Genomic DNA, 20,190 nt, shown 5'->3' with positions numbered 1-20,190 from the left:
TGGGATGTGGATCGCCGACAGACAGCAGTTGTGGGACTCCGCCCACTGAATTATCTTGGCTACCTCTGCCATGGCCAAGGAACTCCGAGTTTCCCCCTGATGGTTGATGTAAGCCACTGGAGTTATGTTGTCCGACTGGAACCTGATAAACTGGGCCAAAGTTAACTGAGGCCAGGCCAGAAGAGCATTGAAAATTGCTCTCAGCTCCTGAATGTTTATGGGTAAAACAGCCTCCGACCGAGTCCATGTCCCCTGAGCCTTTTAGAGAGCCCCAGACTGCTCCCCATCCCAGTAGACTGGCGTCCATTGTCACAATCACCCAGGTGGGTCTGCGGAAGCAGGTTCCCTGGGAGAGATGTTCCTGAGACAACCACCAAAGAAGATAATTCCTCGTCTCCTGCACCAGATGTAATCGTGGAGACAGATCCACTAGTTGGAACAAAGGAACTCTTTTTCCAAATTCACCTTCCATCCGTGAGATCGCAGGAAGGATAACATTTCCGTGTGGGATTTTGTTGAAAGGATGGCGCCTGAACCAGAATGTCGTCTAGATAAGGCGCCACTGCAATGCCCCACAATCAGAGCCCTGCCAACAGGGATCCCAGAACCTTTGAGAAAATTCTGGGAGCTGTGGCAAGGCCGAATGGAAGAGCCACAAACTGGAAGTGTTTTTCTATAAATGCAAACCTCAGTAACTTGTGATGGTCCCTGTGGATGGGAACATGCAGGTACGCATCCTTTAAATCTACCGTTGTCATAAATTGACCCTCTTGAACCAAGGGAAGAATGGAACGAATAGTTTCCATCTTGAAGGACGGTACTGAGGAATTTGTTTAGACTTTTGAGATCTAAAATTGGTCTGAAGGTTCCCTCTTTTTTGGGAACCACGAACAGATTGGAGTAAAATCCCAGACCATGATCCTGCATTGGAACAGGAACTATCACTCCCAGGTCGGAAAGATCTTAAACACAGTGTAAGAACGACTCTCTTTTTATCTGGTCTACAGATAATCTTGAGAGAAGAAACCTGCCCCTGGGAGGAACAGTCTTGAACTCTAGTTTGTATCCCTGGGACACAATGACCACCGCCCAGGGATCCTGAACATCCCGAACCCAAGCCTGAATGAAGGATAGTCTGCCCCCCACAATATCCAGGTCGGGGGCAGACCCTTCATGCTGACTTTGAGTCATTGGCAGGATTCTTAGATTGCTTTCCTTTGTTCCACGACTGGTTGGACCTCCAAGAAGGCTTGGACTGTTCTTGCTTATTCCTCTTATCCTGAGGGAGAAAATGACCTTTTTCTCCCGTAATGTCGGAAATTATCTCAGCCAGACCCGGCCCAAACAAGGTCTTTCCTTGTAAGGGATCGCCAAAAGCTTAGACTTAGATGACACATCCGCAGATCAGGATTTCAACCATAAGGCTCTGCGAGCAAATGCGGCAAAACCAGATATTTTTGCTCCTAGCTAAATAACCTGTAGGGAAGCATTCGTAATAAAAGAATTGGCCAACGTAAGGCCCTTGATCCTATCCTGGATCTCTTCGAGGGGAGTGTCTGTCGGAATAGAATCAGACAATGCATCAAACCAGTATGTTGCCACACTAGTGACGGTAGCAATACAAAAAGCAGGTTGCCATTGTAAACCCTGGTGTACATACATTTTCTTGAGTAACCCCTCTAATTTCTTGTCCATAGGATCCTTAAAGGAACAACTATCTTCTATGGGAATAGTGGTCCTCTTAGCTAGCGTGGAAATTACCCCTTCCACCTTGGGTACCGTCTGCCAAGACTCCTTGATAGAGTCTGCTATAGGAAACATCTTCTTAAATATAGGGGATGGAGAAAAAGGGATACCCGGGCTCTACCATTCCCTAGCAATAATCTCTGTAGCTCGATCTGGTACAGGAAAAACCTCCACCATGGAAGGTACATCAAAATATTTGTTTAGTTTACTAGACTTCTTAGGATTGACTACGACAGTAGTGTCCGAGTCGTCCAGGGTAGACAAAATCTCCTTAAGTAACAAACGGAGTTGTTCTAGCTTAAACCTGAAGGATACAACTTCAGTATCGGCAGAAGGAATTACACTGTCTGAGATTTCACCCTCAGATGCTACCGAAGTATCTTCCTCCTCAGATTTCTGGGAGGGGGCATTCGGAATAGCCATGACTGTGTCAGCAACCTTACCTACTGATTGTTTACATTTCCTCTTGCGCTTTCCCTGCAGCATGGGAAAGCAGACAGCGCATCAGATACTGCAGAGGACATGAGGGAAGCGATGTCTTGCAACATAACTCCAGATGGAGTAAGAGAGGAAGCGCTGGGCACTGGATGAGTGGACAATAAATTTTGGGACATTTGAGGAGAAAGCTGCGGCATATCTTGTACATTGACAGAAGACTCCTGAACAGCATCCGCCCTAGACAATGTTGGCTCAGAAAAAAGTCTATCCCTGAACTGTAAAGTTCTCTCAATACATGAGGAACAGAAAGGGATTGGTGGTTCCACATTAGCATGAAAACATAAAGAACATGTAACATCTTGCAGTGTCTCTTGGTCCATCTTTATTCCCCAATAAACAGAATAAATATATAAACAAACTGATATTTTATTTAGAAAATATCCCACAAAAAAAACGTTACTGTTCCTTTAAATTTTAAAATGAAACTGCTTTATTTTTCTACAACAAAATAATAAAGGTATTACAAAAAAAATAAAACACTTTGGACAACCTCTACACCTCAGCTAAGCTTTGCTGAGGTGTTTACCTGCCTGCCTGACACCGGAGTGAATAATATGCTAGATGAACCGGACTCAACTTCTAATTTTCTGTCAATTGAAGTCCGGTAACTGCAACACTATTAATATCTGTGACAAAGCTTCTCCGCTCCGGAACACAGAAAGTGTATGGGAAAAAAGGCGCGCAACAAAATTTGCTGCCTCAGCTAACCCCGCCCATCGTGGTCATTATAAGTTTAACCTCCAGTTTGGCCAAATGTATTGCAAAGCTGTCGGATATAAAAATAAATAAAAACGCCACCTCTGAGCCTTATCGCCTCGTCCCCAGTGCCTGCCATTACTGCCCATAATAAAATTATCCACTAAGCCATAGGAGGATGTGTTTTGTCCCAGTAGTACTTTTAAAGTGCTATCTTTTATTCTGTATACATTCCAAGAAAAATAAAAAGTTAACACTTACTTTTAGAAATCTGCCCGGCAGCAAGCCAGCTCACTAGGTTTAAAAGGCACGATCCCTCACATGGACCTGTTGAAAAAACGCAAAGACTGAGCAATCTTACTCAGGCTTTTGAAGTTAAATATATGGGAGGCGCAGTGATGATTATACCCCACAAGTTCCCATTGCTTGAAAGCCACCACTGCTCTACTGAAGAGACTGATATGGACTATGGCTACACCCTAGGACAAAGCAGCACAATCTTGTACTACTTAAAAATAATAAAATCTTGCTTGAAGAATCTTCTAACACCTAAGCTTTACCACTTCCTTGCTCGAACGTAGGCAAAGAGAATGACTGGGGTTGGAGGGAAGGGAGGGGATATTTAACAGCTTTGCTGTGGTGCTCTTTGCCGCGTCTTTTGCTGGGCAGGAGTGATATTCCCAATAGTAATTTGAGGATCCGTGGACTCACCGTATCATTAGAAAGAAATTGCATGCTCTTTTTGAATCATGAAAGAAAACATTTGGGTTTTCATATCCCTTTAAGCACAGATACAATATTTGCAATCCTGTGTTCTGTAAACACATCTGCATTACAAGGAGCAACTCCCTTTCACTACAGGAGTAAAGTGCACTCTTGTTGCTAATTAGACGACTCCCTCTATCACCAGAAGCTTACTTGTATGTGTAAACACAGTGCAGATACCGAAGGGTGTTATTTTAATGCGGGTTGATAAATTCTTGGTACATAGTTCAAGTATGTCTAACTGTGACTGAAGGGTCTTTTGTGAGCTAAATATCTGAAACATGTTCAAGAACTATTTTTTGTTTAACTTCTGCCAAGAAATCTGCAGAACTGGTCCTACACCATACATAGGAGAGTGCAGCGTGACAGAGTTAATCATCTATGCAACCGGGCAGGAAGAAAAACAAACAGTCATAGCGTTTCAGGAATTAAAAAAAGAAAAAACAGGCAAGTCAAATATAGTCAGGAAAAGGTCACATTGAGGCTACAAGCACACGTGTCAGCAGTCTACATGAATAATTTACAATCAGGTTAACATGCTAAATGAATATATAAATAAATGCAACAGATATTCAGAAACATATCCCTCTTAAAGGACATTAAATTGCAAAAAGAAAATGCTCTAATGTGTTACATGGAAGCAACAGTGCAATAATAAAACACTCTGGCAAAAGGAATTAAAGCTCCACAGTAACAATGTACACATCTGGTGAGCCAATGACAAAAGGCGTTTAGCCATCAATCACCAGCTAGCTCCCAGTATTGCATTGCTGCTAAAATTTTATTCTCTTAAATGGTATAAAAGACTACAAGTCTCTGCTGGTGTTTCAAAATAATCTTAAAATTATTCAAATAAAAACTATTAAAATATTTTAGTTTCCATGTAAGTGAAACTTTAAAAGACAGAAGGGGAGAGTAATGAATGAAGTACAGAACACAGGGTATTTAAAACTTGCTACATTTCCCTTTAGTATTGTTTACTTTTACTTTATTATGAAGGTTACAATCAAGGCCAAATAATTTAGCACTTAGTGTATAAAATAAGACTTGTATGCAGGTAAATTCAGTTCATGTAAGGGAAAATTAATGTCACTCATTTTTAACACTAAACAGTGAACTAGTTTTAAGTTTAGATTTATTGATATTATCCCTAAATGTTGTCCCTTTATTTAGGTCATAAAGCATTATACTCTCATAAAGATATGTATCATGTGAATTAGAGAGACCCTTAATACGGCAATATCCTGCCCTATTTGGAAAATGTGTTGGTTTCACTGTCTCAGGAAATGTCACAATACAACCTATTTGCAATTCTCTTCCTTAAATGGCCTTTACATAATCATAGATTAAACAAACTGTTTTGCAATGATCAACATGTTCAGAGGAAATTACCACAATGTAATTTTTTTTTTACAAATAACTATCATATACATATACCTCATTCTATAATTTCTTATATTTAATGAAAACATTTTGTATTGTTGTTTAAGATGCCAATATGAATTAAATTGAATAATGTGTTCATGTGCTGAATAAAACTGATTTTGTAATTCATGTTTGTGGAGGCTTGTTCTACTTAGCCAATACATGTGGGTGTGTTTGTGTGTGTGTGTGTGTGGGGGGGGGGCCTGTCATTCTTAATGTTGTATAGTTCATGCACATAAATTTCTTGTCAGTTTAAACGGACAGTCTAGTCCAAAATGAACTTTCATGATTTAAATAGGGCATGTAATTTTAAACAACTTTCCAATTTACTTTTATTACCAATTTTGCTTTGTTCTCTTTGTATTCTTAGTTGAAAGCTAAAGCTAGGAGGCTCATATGCCAATATCTTAGACCTTGAAGGCTGCCTCTTATCTGAATGCATTTTGCACTTTTTTGTTACCACTAGAGGGCATTAATTCATGTGTGCCATATAGATAACATTGTGCTCACGCACGTGGAGTTACCTAGGAGTCAGCACTGATTGGCTAAAATTTAAGTCTGGCAAAAGAACTGAAATAAGGGGGCAGTTTGCAGAGGCTTAGATACAAGGTTATCACAGAGGTAACAATGTGTTTTAATATAACTATGTTGCTTATGCAAAACTGGGGAATAGGTAATAAAGGGATTATTTATCTTTTTAAACAATAAAAATTCTGGTGTAGACTGTCCCTTTAACTTTACATTTAGCATATTTAAATTGCTGCTCTTTCATAAGCACCATAACAGTTTTATTTTCTATGATGTCCTTTTAAATATTGATGTCACTTGTTAATCCAACAGAATGGATCCGTATTATTTATATTAGGGGCCTCTATACACTACACAGGACGCATAGTATTCAAGAAAGGGAAGCACAAAGTATTGCACTAGGACCCAATGTTTCTAAACCCTGCTCTTTTGAACCTTTATAGAACAAATTAGTAAAGAATGTAAACTGTGTCTCATTTAACTGTCTGCGCTTTATTATGAAGGGATACACAACAGTGTTTGTAATGGCAGAAATCCCACTAGGGCCAAGAGAACAATGTGATCTGGTTTTGTTGCCAACTAACCATTGATAATCAATATATATATATATAATAAAAAATAGGTTAAAGCGACATGAAACCCATCATTTTTCTTTCATGATTCAGATAGAAGTAAATTAGAAAGTTGCTTAAAATTGCATGCTCTTTTATAAAACGTACTTTGTTTCTCTTGCTATCCTTTGTTGATAAGCAGGGACATGTCTAGAGCACTGTATGGCAGCACTTTTGCAAGAATGTTATCCATTTGCAATAGCACTAGATGGCAGCACAATTTCCAATCATATAGTGCTCCAGACACCAACATAGGTATCTCTACAAAAAAAAGAATACTATGGGAACTAAGCAAATTTGATAAAAGGAGCAAATTGGAAGCTAATTGTATGCTTTGCCTGAATCACAAAAGAAAGTTTCCGAGTTATATATCTCTTTAATGGGTTTGTAATAGTGCATTACATTACAAAAAGGTAATAGAGGGACAACAGTAACTGCCTTACCCTGAGCGATAGCGATCCCGTCTCTTTATTAAGAGATAAATCTGCAGACAAATTCATACTTATGTCCATACTATCAGAAGCAGAGGTGCTGCCTGAATCTGAATCTCTCTTAGATTTGACACTAAAGAAACGGGCAGGTGAGTCCAAGCTTCCATTGGGCAAATTGTCACTAGATGGACAGTCGGAATGGACGCTCTTTGGCCTGAGGCTTGTGGAAAGTCCCAATTCATGGTCATCCTCTCGGTTTTGGTTGTATTTTTCTCCGACAGAATTTCTGTATGAGCCCATGTTGTTAATGAGTGGGTTCATGATGATTATATCAGGTTTCCCATTCACTTCACCTTGAAGATTTTGTACATTGTCTTCCAATGAGTTTTTGGGCACCTCTTTGCTATTACGTCCAGGGTCTGTACACTGGTCAATCTGGATATCTGACGGATGTATAGTCATCTGGGTAGGTGGTTTTAACCCATTTTTTACAGGTTCTTTAATATGTTCCTTGGTCTTTTCACCCTCCTTAGTGTATTGTCCGATAACTTCAGTTGCATTCTTGCTATCCGCAGGAGGCTGCAAAACGTGCAAATTATACATATAAAAAATTAGTCAGGAACCTATAACTCATGTTAACAGAAAACAAAAGTTTAATTTATGTTGCATGCAAAAATGTCCTAGTCCGCAATGTCACTATAGCTTTATAAGTGGTAAATGTTTTATTATGCTTTTATAATAAAATGCACTCAAAAAATATCAAATTAAATACAATACAAATGTAAAAGCAAAACGTTAAGCTTTTATTCTATATGGAAAAATCATAAAAACATCCATCATTGTAGGATACAGTTATTAATGTTTGGTCATAATGAGATTTATTTTAACGGAAAGATGTGAATTCATGGTTGCAGTAAGGAAACATTACTTGCACAATAAGAATTAAAAACAGGATGTGAGACTCCCGAGATAGTGAGGTCACCAACTTACAGAGAGATGGTCCGGAGAATCCTCCTCTTCCAGTTCCCCGTTCTCTTCTATTTCATCCAACACTTCAGCCTTTGCTTCAGCTACCAGCTCCCGCAGAGCTTTGTTACTGGAAACTTTACTTACAAAGGGATGCTGACAAAACAATAGAGGGGAAAAGGTTTAATACAGGAGTAGAGATGAATAGGAGATTATTAAAAAAAACACATTAATTAAGCTTTACCTATAAAGGTTCTTTTTGGATTTACACAATACACTAAATAAATATAACTGCTAGTAACCCATACAAGATGCAAGATTAAATCTTTATAGGGTGAAGATCATATATTAGAGCAATTATTCACATTAGAGATGGGCAGCCAAGAAATGTTCATTCTGAATATTCAGGGAATACTATTCAGTACTCGTTTAGTTTAAAACTAAACAAATACTGAATTTTAGTTAAACATTTATATTATTTTTCGTTATACCGAATGTAAATGTTTCAAAGCTGCAGGTGAAAAGTTTACCTGTGCTACAATAATCACCTTAAAGTAAAGCATAGAGAGCGCGCTAAGGTAATTTTTTAATTTTCGTGTCAGTATTTTTTCATTTTCTTTAATTTTCGTTGCTGCCTTCATTCAGATATTCGCTTTGCTAAAACAAAAGGAAAATCCGATTTCCGTCACAAATGCGCATCTCTAATGTTCATGTGGTTTTTAACTTGGTTATACTAATACTCTGAAGAGACGGCTATTACAGAGTGTTAATGAGCATTTTCAAGTTTAACTTGGATTACAGTGATTTGGTTAAAAAAAAAAAACTACAATTTTACTGAACAGAGTATTGCAAGACCACATAATAGTAAATTATAAACATAAACTGTCATTTTGTGTTAGTAGCATACGAGCAATTGTAGAATTGTCAATAGAGAGACAAAGCTCTAGAAAACATTTATTCTGGGCATTATAGCAGTATGTGCTTTCAAGTAGGAAATTACAAACATTAGTTTTGATCTTGTCTATAGGGAACACCCAGAGCATTTAAGACACACTCCATAATTTCAAAATGGAAACATTTTAAAAATTATGAATAAGAGGGATATATCACATGGCTACCCCAGAAAGCTGCGTCACATTGCATTTCAATTTATGCAGCCCTCTCTGCCATCCACAATAGATGTTTTAGAAATAAAGTAACATTTTGTTTCTAGATATAAGTTATAATACGTAGATAGGTGGCCAGCCCACATGTGACACTGGCAATTCAAATCACTAATTGGCACATTAATGAAAAATCACTTTTTATGAATCTCAATTCCAATCAAAGATGCCTTAGAGATAATTATATAGCAAGGTACAATAGGTCACGTTCTGATTTGTACAGACTGTTGTCAATTTAATAATGGAAGTAAATTTGAAAGTCTCTTAAAACTGCCTATCATCTATCTGATCATGAAAGTTTATCTAGTTCTGGGCTCAAAATTTCCACTAGCCATTGGCGAGTGGAAATTTAACAGTGGCGAGTAAAAGTTAATAAATGAATGTCTACAAAAATTGTCTAAAAGGGATATTATAAATATATGAAAGGGCAAGGATATGTTATGTCCTCTAGGGCTATAGAGACCCCATTAGGGTTTAGAATGTTACTTATGAGAGGGTAAACAGGGACAGAGAGAGATTGGAGATGAAAAGTGAAAGTGGAGAAAAAGATACCATTAAGAAAGAGTGGAGAGAAAACAAAGGAGTGAAGAGAGAAGAGAGAGTGTAAAGCGAAGATTTGGCCTGAGAGAGATGAGAGGGGTAAAAAGAGAGATTGAAGATAGGAGGGAGTGGAGAAAGATGAGTTATAAAAAAAATTTCCGGGGTCTGCTATGACCTCACATTAATGTCAACATTCTCTGCTTTCTCTCAGTTCAACAACTTCCTTTTTCTGTCCAGCTGTTTTCTTCCCCAGAACCCTAGTTGATGTTGCTAACTGCTATGCACTTATTTTTGTTAATTTATTATTGTATGTAGCATTATTTAATTTATGATACAAACCAAAAACAATATTAAAAAAATTACTGCACAATAAGGTGTTTCACGTTGGCTAAACATATTCAAAGAAGGGGGGGGGGGGGGTAGTGGGTGTGATCAAAAGTGGCAAGTAACATTTTGGACTGGGTAGTAGCTAAGGGCTTGAAATTTTGAGCCCTGATTCTAGTTTATCACTCACATACTTGGCTTGTTGGTAAGTAGATAAGTCAGCAGTCCTGACTTCATCAACTCCAGTTAATAGCAGTTTTTATTTCTGTACATGGCATATATCAAAAGATTTGGAAAAGTATTGTCTGTTGCCTAAGATAAGTTAACTAAAAAACTGCAGTACTCTGCACAACCAATTAAAGGTTTGTCGTCTTACCTCAAGAAGTTGAGCTGCACTTGGTCTGGTCTCAGGATTTTTATCCAGAGCTTTTCTCAGGAAATCTCGAAACGCCAAAGACCTTCCAAAAAGAAACAAAACAAAAAAAAAAAAAAAGAGAGAGAGTTTGAACATTTTTAGGTATACTGTATCTGGCTATGTTCCACAATAAAAGGCTACTTAGGGTCAAGTTTTGATGCAGAGGAGAGGAAAACGTCTTCATACAGTGTAAAAGCCATAGTGTACTTTACAACAAAAGGAAGTTGGGAAGATATTTTTAAGAATATTATTTTTTCCAAATAACAAATAAACGTGCATTACTTTTATGGTAGTTCTATAACAACTTTATTTCTTGTGACAAAGTATGTGCAATTTCCAAATGTAATACAAAAAATGTAAATGCTGTTGTCTCTGCACTATCTACTGCAAGTGGTAGAGGTACTGAAAGAGAAATGACATTTTACAGAAATGCTGTACGGACCACAGTATATGATGACAATTGCAAACAAAGTAAAAAAAAAATAAGCATTCTGCGGTTTAAAGCCCACAGATCAGTAAGAGTATGTAGATATGCAATCCTTACCATTTAGAAGGAGCTGAAAGTGTTGGTGGTTCTGACTTTGCAATCTTCAGGAGAACTCGCATCGGGTTCAGCTCATGATGAGGTGGTTCGATCTGTGCCATTTCAATGAGTGTTATTCCCAACGACCAGATATCTGCCTTGTAATCATATGGCGCATCCTTCATGGTCTCACACATCACTACCTCTGGAGCCATCCTAGGAACAAAACATTCATTTAAGTTAGGATATAATGTCATACACCATACATGTGTCTCTTTATGTAATGAGTAAAGCAAGCCTATGATTAAGTAAAATATGTACTACTTGTACTTAGTGACTGCTCTGTGTCGGATGTTGTTATGCTTTATTTTTTATAAACCTGTCTGAATATTCAAAAAGTGTTGGAAATGGCATATCTGTGGTTATCAAATTAATAAATACAAAATAAAATTATCTATATTAGGAGACAGAAAAGAAGAATTAGGAAGACATTAATACATTTTAATGCAAAGATAATAAAAGTCTTTAAGAGGAATCTACAAGGTCTTAAAAGAGGCAAGAAAGTCAAAATTAAATTTTCATAATTCAGATAGAGCAATTTTAAGAGACATTTCACTTTACTTCTTATATTAAATTTAATTTGTTCTTTTGTTTGCCTTTGTTAAAAGCATGCATAGGTAGACTCGGGAGCAGTTATGCACTACTGGGAGCTAGCTTGTCATTGGATCACCATATGTATTTAGCTAGTTCCCAGTAGTGCACTGCTGTTCTAGAGCCGACTAACTTTAAAGGACCAGTCAATACATCAGATTTGCTAAAACAACAAATGCATGCTAAAAAGACAATGCAATAGCACTTAGTCTGAACTTCAAATAAGTATTGGATTTTTTTCTAACAAATTTTAAAGTTATGTGTACATTTCCACTCTCCCTGTACCATGTGATAGCAATCAGCCAATCACAAATGCTTATATACGTATATTCTGTGAATTCTTGCACATGCTCAGTAGGAGCTGGTGACTCAAAAAGTGTAAATATAAAAAGACTGTGCACATTTTTTTAATGGATGTAAATTGGAAAGTTGTTTATAATTCCCTGCTGTATCTCAATCATTAAAGTTTAATTTGACCTGCGTGTCCCTTTAAGAGCAGGGTAAACACAACGTTATATGCCAAAAATAGCATTTTCTTTTTGCATGCTTATGTCCCTTTAATTGCAGGCTGATGGTCTTTGTATGACATGCATTAGGAACTTTCAGGATAATGTTATCACTATGTTGATAGGTTTTAACTTACTCTTATATTTATTACAAATGCATAGCTTTGGGTTACTGGACGGACAAAACTGGTAGAAATAGACACCTGTATTAGCAAACATACTTAAAGAAAAACTCTTACAGTTTCATTGAGAGCTTCTACTGTATTTGTGCACATGGAGCATGTGCATTGCTGGTCAAGACAGCTGGATGAAAGAGAATGTATTGTATAGCAACAAAACACCTCTGTCCTTAAAGGGACACAACCCAAATTTTTTATTTTGTGATTCAGATAGAGCATGCAATTTTAAGCAACTTTCTAATTTACTCCTATTATCAATTTTTTTTTCATTCTCTTGCGATCTTTATTTGAAAAAGAAGGCATCTAAGCTTTTTTTAGGTTCAGAACTCTGGACAGCACTTTTTTATTGGTGGATGAATTTATCCACCAATCAGCAAGAACAACCCAGGTTGTTCACCAACAATGGGCCGGCATCTAAACTTAGATTCTTGCATTTCAAATAAAGATACCAAGAGAATGAAGAAAATTTGATAATAGGAGTAAATTAGAAAGTTGCTTAAAATGTTATGCTTTCTGAATCACAAAAGAAAAAATCTGGGTTCAATGTCCCATTAATGTGTATAAAGAGAATCTATAACATAATTAAATTTATACCATACATAAAAAACAATAGAGAGCAGGTATAGAATTGTATGGGAAACAATATATTTGTACATTTTCCCCAAAGAATAATAAATGCTAGAGCAGGACATCTTGCCCATCCCTGATGGAAAATGCAGGTCAGATCCTTGTGCATCAGGAGGGTGTTATGGGTATGACTGCAAATAGAACTTCAAAGCACGAACCACGTCCAAGTTGTGCAATAAACGTTCCTTCTTAGAAGAAGGATTAGGACACAGAGAAGGAACAACAATCTCCTGATTGATATTCCTGCTAGTAACCACCTTAGGGAGGAACCCAGGTTTGGTACGCAAAACCACCTTATCAGCATGGAAAACAAGATAAGACAAGTCACATTGTAATGCAGATAATACAGAAACCCTTCGAGCTGAAGAGATAGCAACTAGAAACAGAACTTTCCAAGATAGAATTTTAATATCTATGGAATGCATGTGTTCAAACGGAACCCCCTGAAGAATATTAAGAACTAAATTTAGACTCCAAGGCGGAGCAACAGTTTTAAACATAGGCTTGATTCTAACTAAAGCCTGACAAAAAGCCCGAACGTCTGGGACATCTGCCAGACGCTTGTGCAATAGAATAGACAGAGTAGATATCTGTCCTTTTAAGGAACTAGCTGACAATCCTTTCTCCAATCCTTCTTGAAGAAAGGACAAAATCCTAGGAATCCTGATCTTACTCAATGAGTAGCCTTTGGATTCGCACCAAAAAAAGATACTTTGATAAAATCAAGCGTTCAATCTCCAAGCAGTCAGTTGCAGAGAAATTAGATTTGGATGCTTGAACGGACCTTGAATCAGAAGGTCCTGTCGTGGTGGCAGAGATGACATGTCCACCAGGTCTGCATACCAAGTCCTGCGTGACCACGCAGGCGCTATCAAAATCACCAAAGCTCTCTCCTGTTTGATTCTGGCAATCAGACGCGGAAGGAGAGGGAAAGGTGGAAACACATAAGCCAGGTTGAACGACCTGGGTACTGCTAGAGCATCTATCACTACTGCCTGAGGATCCCTGGACTTGGATCCATAACAAGGAAGTTTGGCGTTCTGACGAGACGCCATCAGATCCAATTCTGGTGTGCCCCACAGCCGAACCAGTTGAGCAAACACCTCCGGATGGAGCCCCCACTCCCCCGGATGAAAAGTCTGACGACTTAGAAAATCTGCCTACCAGTTCTCTACCCCTGGGATATAGATTGCTGAAAGATGGCAAGAGTGAGTCTCTTTCACTTTACCCTTCCTGCTTAGAGCCGGCAAAGAGAATGACTGGGGGGTGGAGTTAAGGGGGGAGCTATATAGACAGCTCTGCTGTGGTGCTCTCTTTGCCACTTCCTGTTAGGAAGGATAATATCCCACAAGTAAGGATGAATCCGGGGACTCGGTACATCTTGCAAAATAAAGAAGCTGACTGAGAAGAGAAGAGTTATAGGCAAAGGAAGGGGTAGAGTCCTAAACATTTCTGGGAAGTTTATTTCAAGATGTATAAGACTACATATACTTACCATATGACATCACTTGAGTATGGAAAATGTTCTTACATTTAACCTTACCACTAGCTATGCTTAAAGTCCTCACTTATAAAAAATGCCCATCCCAACCCTGTTTGGCTCAAAACTATAGTTGAAGGCGTTTGGAAGGATACTCTATGTATCCATATTTTGCAGCCTTCTCATAATACTTAAAACTAATTTGTGTAAAATTCAAGTGTCAAAATCTGACCCTCATTTTGGACCAGTATTAGTCAAACAATACACAATAATGTTTCTACTAGAAATATATGTAGAAGGCACAAAAACCTGTTTCCCCTTTAACTGGTAAAATGTAATTCATGTCTGATTCTAGGAAAGATTCATGATGTTTCTAAAAATGTCCTATATTAGGCAGACTAGAAAAATACATTGTACTAATAAATATCAATAACTCAAGTGGGTTTAAATCCATGAGTAGGTAGAAAGCCTCCCGGAAGTCTGTAGGCGTGGGGACCTTCCCATATATAACATTTCCTGCTATGGTTATTTGGAAGAAAGATAGGCATTCAATTCCAAGGGGACCACCATCATTAGAAAACCACAATAATTCTGAAAACCTTAACATTTTTATCTGAAACCATGAGATCTATTGTTTTGCTTCTTTCCAGCACACTAACAAACCAGTGAGTGGTGTTAAAGGGATATAATAATCTGAACATTTTCTGTTGTAATTTAGACACACATAATCTTTGTTGAATCCCTAGGTAGGCATCTGGAGCACTACATGGCAGGAAAAAAGTGCTGCCATTTAGTGCTCTTGCAAATGGATATCATGCTTGCAAAACTGCTGCAATATAGTGCTCCAGACACTCGCCCACTCCTGAGTTTACGTCCCTGCTTTTCAACAAATGTTACCAAGAAAACAAAGAAAATGTAATAATAGAAGTAAATTAGAATGTTGTTAAAATTTCACACACTATCCGAACCACAAACATTTTTTTAGGTTACATGTTCCTTTAATGACTTCGCTGTACTGAAGATTCCTACCCCTGGAGTACTTACTTTCCTTTAAATCTCAAATGCAGAGGTCTCTTGTGACACAATATGAATGAGGCATCTTGCAGAACTGCCACCAATAAATAAATGGTTACTATGCAGTCATGTAACTAAACCAGGACTGCACCTTTGGTGATCTGCAAAGTTCAAAAGCGGAACAGAGGGCAAGCAATTCTAGTATTATTTGCTGCTTTATTCTTGAAGAAATATAATTTATGCTTGCCTGATAAATTGATTTCCCTCTTGGTAGTTAGGGTCCACGAAAACATTCATAACCTATGGTAATTACTTCACCTGGCCACTAGGTGTAGGCAAAGTCACCCCAAACAGAGCATTGAAATATCCCTTACACTTCCACTACCCTTCTCAGTAGTTGAAGCCGAGGGTAAGGAAAAGTAAAGAAATAAAATGGGTATAGAGGTGCCAAAACTGCCGCCATTACACAAAAACATAATTTATGCTTACCTGATAAATTTATTTCTCTTGTAGTGTATCCAGTCCACGGATCATCCATTACTTATGGGATATTCTCATTCCCAACAGGAAGTTGCAAGAGGATCACCCACAGCAGAGCTGCTATATAGCTCCTCCCCTAACTGTCATATCCAGTCATTCGACCGAAAACAAACAGAGAAAGGAGAAACCATAGGGTGCAGTGGTAACTGTAGTTTAATTAAAATTTAGACCTGCCTTAAAAGGACAGGGCGGGCCGTGGACTGGATACACTACAAGAGAAATAAATTTATCAGGTAAGCATAAATTATGTTTTCTCTTGTTAAGTGTATCCAGTCCACGGATCATCCATTACTTATGGGATACCAATACCAAAGCTAAAGTTCACGGATGATGGGAGGGACAAGGCAGGATTAAGCGGAAGGAACCACTGCCTGAAGAACCTTTCTCCCAAAAACAGCCTCCGAAGAAGCAAAAGTATCAAATTTGGAAAAAGTGTGAAGCGAAGACCAAGTCGCGGCCTTGCAAATCTGTTCAACAGAGGCCTCATTTTTAAAGGCCCAGGTGGAAGCCACAGCTCTAATAGAATGAGCTGTAATCCTTTCAGGGGGCTGCTGTCTAGCAGTCTCATAGATGTTTGACGGAAATCTTTAGTAGCTTGTAAGTAAAACTTCAAGGCACGGACTATGTCCAGATTATGTAAAAGACGTTGCTTCTTTGAAGAAGGATTAGGACACAATGATGGAACAACAATCTCTTAATTGATATTCTTGTTAGAAACCACCTTAGGTAAAAACCCAGGTTTGGTACGCAGGACTACCTTATCTGCATGAAAAATCAGATAAGGAGAATCACATTGTAAGGCAGATAGCTCAGAGACTCTCCGAGCCGAGGAAATAGCCATCAAAAACAGAACTTTCCAAGATAAAAGTTTAATATCAATGGAATGAAGGGGTTCAAACGGAACTCCTTGAAGAACTTTAAGAACCAAGTTTAAGCTCCACGGGGGAGCAACAGGTTTAAACACAGGCTTAATTCTAATCAAAGCCTGGCAAAATGCCTGGACGTCTGGAACCTCTGCCAGACGCTTGTGCAAAAGAATAGACAGAGCAGAAATCTGTCCCTTTAAGGAACTAGCTGATAATCCTTTGTCCAAGCCCTCCTGGAGAAAAGACAATATTCCAGGAATCCTAACCTTACTCCATGAGTAATTCTTGGATTCACACCAATAAAGATATTTACTCCATATCTTGTGGTAGATTTTCCTGGTAACAGGCTTTCGTGCCTGTATTAAAGTATCAATGACTTACTCGGAGAAGCCACGCTTTGATAGAATCAAGCGTTCAATCTCCATGCAGTCAGTCTCAGAGAAATTAGATTTGGATGATTGAAAGGACCTTGTATCAGAAGGTCCTGTCTTAGAGGCAGAGTCCATGGTGGAAAGGATGGGATGACATGTCCACTAGGTCTGCATACCAAGTCCTGCGTGGCTACGCAGGTGCTATCAGAATCACCAATGCTCTCTCCTGTTTGATTTTGGCAATCAGTCGAGGGAGCAGAGGAAACGGTGGAAACACATAAGCCAGGTTGATTAACCAAGGCGCTGCTAGAGCATCTATCAGCGTCGCTTCTGGGTCTCTGGACCTGGATCCGTAACAAGGAAGCTTGGCGTTCTGGCGAGACGCCATGAAATCCAACTCTGGTTTGCCCCAACGATGAATCAACTGAGCAAACACCTCCGGATGGAGTTCCCACTCCCCCGGATGGAAAGTCTGACGACTTAAAAAATCCGCCTCCCAGTTCTCCACGCTTGGAATATGGATTACTGACAGGTGGCAAGAGTGGTACTCAGCCCAGCGAATTATTTTTGAGACTTCTAACATCGCTAGGGAACTCCTGGTTCCCCCTTGATGGTTGATGTAAGCCACAGTCGTGATGTTGTCCGACTGAAATCTGATGAACCTCAGTGTTGCTAACTGAGGCCAAGCCAGAAGAGCATTGAATATCGCTCTTAACTCCAGAATATTTATTGGAAGGAATTTCTCCTCCTGAGTCCACAATCCCTGTGCCTTCAGGGAATTCTAGACTGCACCCCAACCTAGAAGGCTGGCATCTGTTGTTACAATTGTCCAATCTGGCCTGCGAAAGGTCATACCCTTGGACAGGTGTACCCGACACAACCACCAGAGAAGAGAATCTCTGGTCTCTTGATCCAGATTTAGCAGAGGGGACAAATCTGTGTAATCCCCATTCCACTGACTCAGCATGCATAATTGCAGCGGTCTGAGATGAAGGCGCGCAAATGGCACTATGTCCATTGCCGCTACCATTAAGCCGATTACCTCCATACACTGAGCTACCGAAGGGCGCGGAATGGAGTGAAGAACACGGCAAGCATTTAGAAGTTTTGATAACCTGGACTCCGTCAGGTAAATTTTCATTTCTACAGAATCTATAAGAGTCCCTAAGAAGGAGACCCTTGTAAATGGGGATAGAGAACTCTTTTCCTCGTTCACTTTCCACCCGTGCAACCTCAGAAATGCAAGAACTATCTCTGTATGAGACTTGGCAACTTGAAAGCTTGACGCCTGTATCAGGATGTCGTCTAGATACGGAGCCACCGCTATGCCTCGCGGTCTTAGAACCGCCAGAAGTGAGCCCAGAACCTTTGTAAAGATTCTCGGGGCTGTAGCCAACCCGAAGGGAAGAGCTACAAATTGGTAATGCCTGTCTAGAAAGGCAAACCTTAGAAACCGATGAAGATCTTAGTGAATCGGTATGTGAAGGTAGACATCCTTTAAGTCCACTGTGGTCATGTACTGACCTTCTTGGATCATGGGTAGGATGGTCCGAATAGTTTCCATTTTGAAAGATGGAACTCTGAGGAATTTGTTTAAGATCTTTAGATCCAAAATTGGTCTGAAGGTTCCCTCTTTTTTGGGAACCACAAACAGATTCGAATAAAAACCCTGTCCGCGGAACTGGATGGATCACTCCCATAACTAGGAAGTCTTGCACACAGCGTAGGAATGCCTCTTTCTTTATCTGATTTGCAGATAGCATTGAAAGATGAAATCTCCCTTGTGGAGGGGAAGCTTTGAAGTCCAGAAGATATCCCTGAGATATGATCTCCAACGCCCAGGGATCGTGAACATCTCTTGCCCACGCCTGGGCGAAGAGAGAAAGTTTGCCCCCTACTAGATCCGTCGCCGGATAGGGGGCCGTTCCTTCATGCTGTCTTAGAGGCAGCAGCAGGCTTTCTGGCCTGCTTGCCTTTGTTCCAGGACTGGTTAGGTTTCCAGGCCTGCTTAGATTGAGCAAAAGTTCCCTCTTGTTTTGAAGCGGAGGAAGTTGATGCTGCACCTGCCTTGAAATTTCGAAAGGCACGAAAATTAGACTGTTTGGCCTTTGCTTTGGCCCTGTCCTGAGGAAGGGTGTGACCCTTACCTCCAGTAATGTCAGCAATAATTTCCTTCAAACCAGGCCCAAATAAGGTCTGCCCCTTGAAAGGAATGTTGAGTAATTTAGACTTCGAAGTCACGTCAGCTGACCAGGATTTAAGCCATAGCGCCCTACGCGCCTGGATGGCGAATCCGGAATTCTTAGCCGTTAGTTTAGTCAAATGAACAATGGCATCAGAAACAAATGAGTTAGCTAGCTTAAGTGTTCTAAGCTTGTCAATAATTTCAGTCAATGGAGCTGTATGGATGGCCTCTTCCAGGGCCTCAAACCAGAATGCCGCCGCGGCCGTGACAGGCGCAATGCATGCAAGGGGCTGTAAAATAAAACCTTGTTGAATAAACATTTTCTTAAGGTAACCCTCCAATTTTTTATCCATTGGATCTGAAAAAGCACAACTGTCCTCAACCGGGATAGTAGTACGCTTTGCTAAAGTAGAAACTGCTCCCTCCACCTTAGGGACCGTCTGCCATAAGTACCGTGTAGTGGCGTCTATTGTAAACAATTTTATAAATATAGGAGGTGGGGAAAAAGGCACACCCGGTCTATCCCACTCCTTGCTAATAATTTCTGTAAGCCTTTTAGGTATAGGAAAAACATCAGTACACACCGGTACCGCATAGTATTTATCCAGCCTACACAATTTCTCTGGTACTGCAACTGTGTTACAGTCATTCAGAGCAGCTAATACCTCCCCAAGCAACACACAGAGTTTCTCAAGCTTAAATTTAAAATTAGAAATCTCTGAATCAGGTTTCCCCGAATCAGAGATGTCACCCACAGACTGAAGCTCTCCGTCCTCATGATCTGCATATTGTGATGCAGTATCAGACATGGCCCTTACAGCATCTGCGCGCTCTGTATTTCTCCTAACCCCAGAGCAATCGCGCTTGCCTCTTAATTCAGGCAACCTGGATAATACCTCTGACAGGGTATTATTCATGATTGCAGCCATGTCCTGCAAGGTAATCGCTATGGGCGTCCCTGATGTAATTGACGCCATATTAGCGTGCATCCCCTGAGCGGGAGGCAAAGGGTCTGACACGTGGGGAGAGTTAGTTGGCATAACTTCCCCCTCGTCAGAATCTTCTGGTGATATTTTTTTTTTTTTTTTATAGTTAAAGACTGATCTTTACTGTTTAAGGTGAAATCAATACATTTAGTAC

The 20,190-nt window shown here is 39.6% G+C and overlaps 1 protein-coding gene across 1 annotated transcript in view; it reads right to left on the bottom strand.

The window, feature by feature from the left end:
* Positions 1–20,190, bottom strand: part of STK10 (serine/threonine kinase 10) — a 493,300-nt gene that overhangs the window by 151,060 nt on the left and 322,050 nt on the right. Inside the window, exons 6-9 of the mRNA XM_053717126.1 lie at positions 10,653–10,847; positions 10,070–10,151; positions 7,691–7,822; positions 6,713–7,279 (exon numbers count right to left, since the gene is read on the bottom strand). Coding sequence (XP_053573101.1) covers positions 6,713–7,279; positions 7,691–7,822; positions 10,070–10,151; positions 10,653–10,847 — 976 coding nt within the window. The remainder of the gene's footprint in view (positions 1–6,712; positions 7,280–7,690; positions 7,823–10,069; positions 10,152–10,652; positions 10,848–20,190) is intronic.

This window comes from Bombina bombina, chromosome 6, assembly GCF_027579735.1.
Source record: "Bombina bombina isolate aBomBom1 chromosome 6, aBomBom1.pri, whole genome shotgun sequence".
In the NCBI taxonomy this organism is placed as follows: domain Eukaryota; kingdom Metazoa; phylum Chordata; class Amphibia; order Anura; family Bombinatoridae; genus Bombina; species Bombina bombina.
Note: the sequence above shows the minus strand (reverse complement) of the source record. Positions and strands in the feature narration are given on the sequence as shown.